This window comes from Carassius carassius, chromosome 30, assembly GCF_963082965.1.
Source record: "Carassius carassius chromosome 30, fCarCar2.1, whole genome shotgun sequence".
Lineage (NCBI taxonomy): Eukaryota > Metazoa > Chordata > Actinopteri > Cypriniformes > Cyprinidae > Carassius > Carassius carassius.
The window spans coordinates 297,501-307,500 of record NC_081784.1 but is presented as its reverse complement, the minus strand read 5'-3'; the positions used below and the strand labels follow the sequence as shown (position 1 = coordinate 307,500).

General features: G+C 34.5%; 1 protein-coding gene across 1 annotated transcript in view; it reads left to right on the top strand.

The window, feature by feature from the left end:
- Nucleotides 1–4,767: 4,767 nt before the first annotated feature.
- The window catches only part of LOC132110366 (serine/threonine-protein kinase 32C-like), a 55,682-nt gene continuing 50,449 nt past the window's right edge, over nt 4,768–10,000 (top strand). Inside the window, exon 1 of the mRNA XM_059516914.1 lies at nt 4,768–5,017. Within this exon, the coding sequence (XP_059372897.1) occupies nt 4,936–5,017 (82 nt within the window). The 5' untranslated portion in view covers nt 4,768–4,935. The remainder of the gene's footprint in view (nt 5,018–10,000) is intronic.

Here is a 10,000-nt window from a genome sequence, read left to right as displayed (position 1 = left end):
GATGTTGAACTGTCAGGACCGAGAACACAAAGTGACAGTAGCTCCACTCACCGCAGGATGTCAGTATAAACACATGAGCTGATCAGAGGAACCTGCTCTCGCTCTCGCTCTCTCTCTTTTCAAATAAACCCGGGAATCAGCAGCAGGTCACGTGCTTTTATGAAGGACAAACACTGTAGAAGTGCAGCACTGCGGCTTGTAGTAGCTGATGGAATGTTGTGATATCAAACAATTAATATTAACTATTAGTAGAAGCTAAACTACTTTAACAGTCAGAAGCGCATTAGAGAGAAAAAAACGAACTCTTCCAGAACGTTGATGTGTTTGAGTGACATGACATTAACCAATCACAGGAGTGTGGGGCGGGACTTTCTGTTTGACTGGCCAATGACAGAGCAGTAAGATGTTAGACATTATTTTTGTAGTTCAGTTTGGTGACAGAGATTACACAAAGCTGCTTCAAGATACAGTTGACCTGTAACTGAGACCCTTGTTAGAGTCTCCATATATCACTCTATCAATCTCTCTGTGTAATTACTTTATGTGATCATTAAAGGGTTCATTTGATACCAGAGGCTTATTTTTGTCTTATTTTTAGTCTTGGTTAAAATTAAACATTTTGATTTTATTTTTATATTTTGCATTCCTGTTTATTTGAACATTTAAGTAATTTGTGTTTTTGTTTTTCTTATTAGTTTGTTTCTGTTTTTACATTTTATTATTATTATTATTATTATTATTATTATTATTATTATTATTAAAAGAGAAATGCTTCCTTTTGAAACAGAAATAAAATAAGGTTTTATTATTTTAATTTATTTCAGGTAACAGAAATGTTTTTATGTTTTTAGTTTTAGTGTACTATAACCTTGTTTCATACAACATTTTGTTATAATTCATCTTTTCCCTCTTGAGGCAAATTTATAATTTAAGTTTTTGGCATCAAAAATAGTAATTAAAATTTTCATGACCATTTTGAATAAAGGCTGTTTTTGGGCAGGTTTGGGACATTCTGAAGTTTTCCCAGCACATCAAATGCTTTAATCTCAGAAGATGAAGGTGAATGTGATAGTTGATCTCTGTGTTCAGGATCTGTCTGTCTTCTCCTTCGCTGATGTTCCAGCTCTTTCTGCTGCTGGCCTGATTTCTCTGCTCCCAAAGCAGCTCCTGGACTCTAAAATACACATAAACACACCAACATCCCTACAGCACATGCTTAAAGGAACAGTTCACCCAAAAATGCTGAAAATGTGCTGTAAATATCCTCATCCTCAGGCCATACCAGATTGGGTTTAACTCAAACACGTAGAGTCTATAATCCATAATAACACTTCCTCCAGTGAAAAAGTGCATCTGCTGTTATCTCTCACAGATTTGTTTAAACGCTGCTTGATCTGTGCAGATTTCTCTCCTGATTCAGACCAGAACACTTTTTCACTGGAGGAAGTGTTATTATGGATTATAGACTCTATGTGTTTGAGTTAAAATCATCTTAATGCTGGATGTGTTTCATCTTTTGTCTTCTCCAGATGTTCACTGATGGACTGGAGTGCTGTGGATTATTGTGATGTTTTTATCAGACTCTCATTCTGACGGCACCCATTCACTGCAGAGCATCCATTGATGAGACACTGATGCAGTGCTACATTTCTCCAAACCTGATGAAGAAACAAACTCATTCCGATCTCTGATGAACTGAGGGTGAACACATTTTCATTTTTGGGTGAACTATTCCTTTAAGAGTTTAGAACGTGTAACCTGATTTACTCCTCCACTGCTGCAGATTGTAAGACTGACTTTGCTTCATCAATCTGAACACACACAGCTCTGCAGAAAGGCTCATATTCCAGTCTCACAGCACAAGAGCTCTGTCAGCGTTATGAGAGTCTCAAACCATCAACAGAACCGCAACCAACCCACAGTTCTCAGCTGCTCCACTCACAGTCATCACTTGTTTTTTTCTTAAGACAGACTCACACTGTTTCTCCGTCAGTTTTAACTCTAGGTTTCTGATGATACACTTCTCATCAGCTCATTTCTACTGAGACACAGCTGTTCTTCCTCAGTATGTTTGTCTTGTTTTTCAGTTCAAATGTCTAAAGATGCTTAAATTAAGATGCATTCACTGGAGACGCAAAGACATTAAATGCGTCTTGTTTTGTGAGATAGGCCTACTGATCTGTGTTCCTGTAGCTCAAGTGGTAGAGCACTGTGCTATCAAGCGCAAGGTTGGGGATTCGATTCCCCGGGAATACATGATAGGTAAAAAATTGATAGCCTGAATGCACTGTAAGTCGCTTTGGATAAAAGCGTCTGCTAAATGCATAAATTAAATTTTTAATTTAATTTAATTTAATTTAATTTTAATTTTGATCAAAATGAAGTGAGTTCATGATTAAAGCAAGAGCAAATACCTGCCAATGGACTCAGAAAACCAAGTTTCTGTTCTCCTATGAAAGATATTTGTTCTTGTTTTAAGCATATACTTTATTTTGATACATTTTTTTAGACAACAAGACTTCATATTTATTTCATATCTCCATGCAACATTTAATGCCAAGAATTTAAGACATTCTGCTCTGATTTCAGTCCTTTTTTGGCCTTCATTTAAGAAGGGCTGGTAATTGCCTTTTTTTTGTAAATATTTGTGAAACTGACTAGCAATTTCTGAATGATTTTTTTTAAGTAAACCCAACATCATTCTTTTTCAAGTGTACATACTGGATTTTGAGACTTAAAATTTTTTTATTAAGTTTTTTATTCTGGAAATAAGGTTCAGAAGTTCCAAACAAAATGAAAACAGAAAAATGATCATGTCAAATCAATAAAGAAATCTTTTAGAGTGTGTACAATTTCGGTAGATTGTTGTATTAAATGTGCTATAGAAAGAAAGAAAAGAAAAAAAAAAAGAAAGAAAGTTCTTTAAAAATATATATATTTTTCTCTCTCAATGTCAAGAACATTTTAACAGTCTTAGGAACCTATGAATATGTAGAATATAATATATTTCTTCATTTTATATTTAGCTAATACATTTATTGCATATATATTTTATATTTGTGTTTTAGTCTGAATTGTAGTTGAAGTTTTTGAAGTTTGTGTTTTTTTGTCATTTTCATATATACATACATATATCAAATACAATTACAAAATACTTTCTTGGCACCAGCTAAAAATACACTAAAAGTTTAATTTTTTTATATTTTATTTTATTCCAGTTAAATTAGCCTAACAAAAAATGTTGTATGGTTTTGGTTTTAGTTAAAGATAATAACCTTCGTTTTTGTTAATTGAAATAAATCTGAAATAAAATATAAATATTGGATGAAAAACTTAATATTTAATAACAACTTAAATAGAATAGGTTCAAGTTGAAGTACTAAAATTATGGAAACTATACATTTGAATAAAAATAAATGGAAACTAGGAATATTTAAAGAAAGAACTAACAAAATTGTGAAAAGTACATAATAAGGTTGCTAAAATGTTAGCTTAAAAAATGAAATTATTATTAAATACCATTATAACTGAAATACTAAAATAACACTGGTTCAATCCGCCCCCTGAGATAATTTATTGTAATTCATAATTAGTTCATTCTTCCACATGTACAGCACATACATACAGAGAATTGAAATTGCATTACTCTCAGACCCTCGGTGCACACAGATACAGAGCATAAAAATACAGATTAAATATAAAATACAAATAAAGGCATGTGTCTCTGCTGTCGCTGAAACGATGGGCTAGCCTCCAGGAGTACTGTCTAATAGAAATAACAGGAGTATGCAACAATATTAAAACAAAAAAATATTCAAATAAAAGCTAATTCAAATAATTAATACTATAATAATTCCAAAACGAGCACAGGTTCAGTCTGTACTCTCATTTAGGGTTTAATGAGGTTAGAGTGGTGGTTTCCTGGCCACATATTGAAAGACTCTCCATCAAACCACACTCCCGCTGATCCTTTGATTTTCATTTTAAACCTCATTAAGATCTCAGCATCATTCCCCATAATGCAGTGTGTTATCAGACGAGAGCTGTCTTTATCACTCGTCAGTCTAATGAGTGTGAGATTATTGCGTCTGGGGTTATTGATCGTTTTCCAGCTGAGCTTCACAAGTGTCTCCAAGGGAACAGATCTCACACCCGTCGAGCAGAACCAGGGCAAGGAGCTATTTTTGAGGCAGGCCATCCTTTTTATGCAAAGCCACAGATGGCACACACACACACACACACACACACACATCTACACCTCGCTCTCAGGTTTCTTTCACCTTCACCCAGTTGTGAGGAGCGCAGGTAGTGAAGAACAAGCATCTTAAAGACAGAAGAGGAAACGAATGAGAAGCTTGATCACTGGAGTCATTCTTTATGACCCTAAACTGTATAATTCATCATCAAACTTAAAAAAAAAAAAAAGCAATTTCTTGCTATTATTGTCACGGATGCTCTGCATTGAATGGGTGCCGTCAGAATGAGAGTCTGATAAAAACATCACAATAATCCACAGCACTCCAGTCCATCAGTGAACATCTGGAGAAGACAAAAGATGAAACACATCCAGCATTAAGATGTTTTTAACTCAAACACGAGTAGGCTAACATGCTTTCTTTCATTTATTGATTCTGTTGTCGCATAGCACACCAAGGGAGACTAATATTTAATATTGTTTCAATTAGATAAACCGGTTGTCACACCTGAAGCGCGCTGGTGAGTAAGCGACAGTCGCGGGGGCGCGCGTGCGCGTGCGCGAGGGGAGGTTCATATAGTCTCCGCTGCTGAAGAGAGCAGCTCGTGCTTCGGCTCGGTGTGTGAGTCTCTTAGTCTGGTGTCTCGGCAGCTCAGATCGCGTTTGTCAGAGATGCTCGTGTTTTAGACGCAGCCAGCATCAGTTTCCGTCGCGCTGAAAGGAATGAGAGCAGAGCATCAATGTTTCACTGGGGCAAGTGGAAGAAGAGGATGGGAGCGAACAGTTCATCCAAGAGACCAGTGTTCGACGACAAAGAGGATGGTGAGGACCACAGTGCAGTGCATCAAACAGTGCTCAGATCAGCTTTTCCAGATCAACTGCTGAATGCTTGGGTTGATCAAAACGATCACTGTAGTCTTTTGTAAGGCAGATTACAGTTATGTGCAAAGTATATTTCCAGGTGGTTTTATTAGTGGTCTTTGACAGTAAAACATGCATCATTCTTCATTTAAGTTCACCTTTACTGGCATCATCAGAGTTAAAGATAGTATGCTGTAAATTATGCTAGAAATACAGAAGAAACTGAGCTCATGATTGTGAGTATAGCTCATGTCTTTCTCAAAATTAAAGGGAAAATATATATATATATATTATTGAGTCATTATAAATCAATTTTTGATCTCTAGGCTATTCCATTGACTTTTGCATTCAGCCTTAATGTAGGCTGCTGTAAGATTGGATTATTTTCTTGCTCCTGAAATACATTTAGAAATGTATTTTGGTATATTAAGGTTGAGGATTTATTTCATTGAGCTTCACTGTTTGCAACATAAAATATAAAAAAATTGTCATATGGGTAAGCAATGCAAATGTTCCACTTTTTGTTTTCTGCCTCTTTAAGGTGTATTATATTTCAAATCAAACTCCTGTAACAATGTGACAGAAGAGATCAGCTGGAACACAGACTGATGGAGCAAAACCTGCCAATTAAATCATTTGCTGTTTAATTGGTTGATTAGTGAGGATTATGGAAATCCAGGGAAATTACGCTGCTTTATCAGAACTGAACGAGCGTTTGCTGAGTGAGTTATGTCACATTTAAAGATGAAACCTGTAGACATAGGTCAGAAAAGTGAGAAATGAGGTCAGTTCTGTAATCATATGATGTGACAGGATGGGGACGTATAATGACCCATTTACAGACAGTATGGACTCGACGCTGCTTACTTCTGTAATGCAAAAATCTAATGAATGTAAAAGTAATTACAATTATGTGCAGAGATCAGGACGGACCGAGTGCTGCGTGGGTTGTTCTGTGTTAGTTTGATGGGTTTTATTGATGAACATTACTTCAGATGGATGTGCAAAGAAGAGAAATGTTGAAAATGTTGGACTCACAAAGCCTTTTATTTGACATCCTTGACATTTGAAGGTTATGTTAGCTGTACATTCAGACAAGAAAGAAAGAGATGATGGAAGAAGATTCTGTTAAAGGAGTAGCTCATCTAAAAATGAAATTTAGGATTAAATATCCTCCCTTAAGATCATCCTAGATCAGGATGAGTTTGTTTCTTCATCAGGTTTGTAGAAATGTAGCATTGCATCAGTGTCTCATCAATGGATGCTCTGCAGTGAATGGGTGCCGTCACAATGAGAGTCTGATAAAAACATCACAATAATCTACAAGTACTCCGAAAACAAGACGAAACATTAAAGTTTAGAGCTGTGTAAACGCTGCTTGATCTGTGCAGATTTCTCTCCTGATTCAGACCAGAACACTTTTTCACTGGAGGAAGTGTTATTATGGATTATAAACTCTATGTGTTTGAGTTAAAAACATCTTAATGCTGGATGTGTTTCATCTTTTGTCTTCTCCAGATGTTCACTGATGGACTGGAGTGCTGTGGATTATTGTGATGTTTTTATCTGACTCTCATTCTGACGGCACCCATTCACTGCAGAGCATCCACTGATGAGACACTGATGCAGTGCTACATTTCTAAAACCTTAAACACATTCATCCTGATCTCAGATGAGCATATTTTCATTCTGAGAGCACTTTTCCTTTAATTGAGTCTTGTGGTGAGGAATACATGAGAAATGGTAGTCTGAGTCTGAACAGACTGAAGGTTTTTGGAGATTTTGACCATATGTTGGATTAGTCGTTTGATTGAAATAAAGCCAATTTAATCACACTGGTAATTATGTCTACATCATTATCAGAATCCACAGCAGTTCTATGGTATAGACACGAGATCTGATCTGTCTGCTGGTTTGATTCTCTCACCCTTCCACGTGATTCTCACATTCGTAATCAGTGTGGTGTGTTAATGCTAGAGAATGGGTGTTACATCACACGTACAGCTGATCTGATGCTGCGAGACGAGAAGAGGGTTATTCCTCATGATCCTTACATGAAAGAGGACACCAGGGAGAGAGAGAGAGACGCTTGTGAGCTTCGCTTCAGCTTGAGATCAGTGTTTTGTTGGTTTCTCTTGCCGTTTGGAGGAAACATGTGACCTACATATTTATAGCTATAGACTCAGACCCTGGTTTTATACATAATGTTCAAAAAGAGCTGTGAAAAATAGATTGAGAGTGTGAACAAAACCAGTTTAATGCCTGTTGACACCAAAATGATATAACTATATAGCATCCATTATAAGTCTGCTACTTTAAAGGGTATATATCATAGACTGAATGAGAAAAACATGGATGTAGTGTCCATGACGTCACCCATTGGTTTCCGAAGAGCATTTTTGAAGCCTAAAGTGGGCGGAGCCACTCCCTGATAATCGGTTGATAGCTGGTTGCTGAATCCACGCCCACCTAGCAGCAATCCACCTGTCACTCAAGTGGCCACGCCCTTAACTATGCACAACTTTAAGGCTTAATATAATTTAAACGGATGAGTTATAGAAAAAACTCACCTCCCTCACAGTTGTCACGAAAGGCAAAATTAGCTATATAGACCAAAATAATTTTTTGATCCAGGCTGTAACATGTTTTTTTCTCCTGTAAAGTTGGGCATTTTAACATTAGGAGTCAGTGAATTACAGTTTTAGTCACTTCTGTCACTTCAGATGCCGCTTGGTCTTTATGTAAAATTCGGAAACCCTTGCTTTTAGCGACACCGGTGGCCGTTAAGTGTATTGCAACCAGCAACTTTTTTTCTCGTAGAAGAGACTGAACGTGATTCAAAGCCCTGATATACTCACAACCAAGTTCTTTTTCATCTTTCACTTAGAAGTAAAAAGAAACACATTTGTAGTTTGAAGTTTAATTAAGACGATCCCTGTCTTAATGAGTGAATCATTGAATTATTCACTCAAATGATTTGAGTGAAACGCGTCACACGTGTTATTGAAATCAAATTATTGACTTAGTTATTGACTTCATGATGTTTTGGGGTGATTATGATGCTCATGTTGACTCTGATCTTCAGGATCTGTGCTGGAGTTATTTATTTCAGTGTTATATCTATATATATATATATATATATAAAATATTTTTTATACTGTCATATCTATTTTAACCTAAAAAATTACAATTTGATTAATATAACAGATCATTTATTATTTATTAATATATAGCAAAAAAAAAAAAAAAAAAAAATATATATATATATATATATATATATATATATATAATTTTTTTAAATAATGAAAAAGTATAGATTTATTTTGTAATTATTGAATTTATTCATTTATTAAATTATTGAATACATTTTTTTATTATTTTAAAATAATAAGAAATAAAAATATAAACTTTCTCCCTTTTAAATATATATATATATTTGTGCTGTCAAATCGATTAGTCGCGATTAATCACATCCAAAATAAAAGTTTGTGTTTACATATTATATTGTGTTCATATTATTTATATTCATTTTTTTATAAAATCTTTATAAAATAAAGTTTATTATTATTATATAATTTAAATAATATATAAATATATTTAATATATAAAAATATCATATTTTTCCTAAATATACACATGTACGTTTGTGTATTTATACATAATACATATACGCAGTACACACACATATTATGTAAACAAACTTTTATTTTAGAGTAATCGATTTGAAAGCATTAATTTATACACATTTTTGAATAATTTTTCTATATAAAAAGTTAAGATAAATTCAGTTCAACTCTCAACTTTGCAATCGTTTCAAAGCAGCTTCACAGACACAATAAGTAAGCAATAATAAATGTTTGATTGACATTTAGAGTTTTGAAATGGAAAAACAACCGCTTGAAAATCCCGAAATAGTACAGAAGAAAGTCATTCAGGTTTGAATAAAATAATCGACAAGTATGATTTTTGTCACAATTGTGCAGCCCTAGCTTGCACTGTTGTCTTGAGGTTAATAAATAAGATCATGAAGGTCATCACTCTGGGTGTGATTGGCATCAGTATTGTACTGTAGTGTATTAATGGCAGTGTGGAGTGACTGATATTCACTCCAGTTGACACTTTAAAAGCCCCACCCACCCTGAGCGCCATTGGCTCCCTTTGGCATGTATGCAAATGAGGACCGGGAGCCAGCGTGTGATTGGCAGGTTGCTCACCCGAGTGTTTATATTGAATGTAATGACGCTTAGTTCTGGAGATTGGTCAACAGCGGTCAGTAAGCGGGTGAAGCCTGTTATTGCAGTTCATTTAAACTCTTTTAGCTTTTGCTGGTTTATTATTTCTGCTCACATAAACACGATATTAATATTAGAATACCAGTGTGCTGCAAACTGAGCTGTGTGCACTGAATGTTTCATGCGTTATTTGTGATTACTCATTACACTGCATGTTTAACTCCAAAACTGCCTTTTGAGTATTATTATAAAAACAAACATGGTTATCATGCATTTTTTATCTAGACTGTATAAAAGATTTGACATAAAACAAAGATTATTTGAGAATGCTTCACAAACAATATATGTAATTAAAATACTTTTTTAATTTTCAACTTCAAACTTTCATGCAAATTGCCAAATGTAGTGTTCTGTGCATACAGACTATTTGCTTGCTGCGCACAGTGAATACAGTATATAACACAGATATAATGAGAGTAATATTACAGTAGTGTTAGCCAAGTTCTCTGTGTTTGATGGGTATCAGTGACTAATCCTGTCTTTTTTTAAGTTTCTTAAATAATACATATATATTTTTAAATCATATAAATAAATTATAATATATTCTACATTGCATAAATAATAAATAAATATTAATAACATTTATTATTATTACAATTTAACATTGGGGATTGAGTTGGTCTGTAACTGTAAGTAGCTTTATACAAAACAT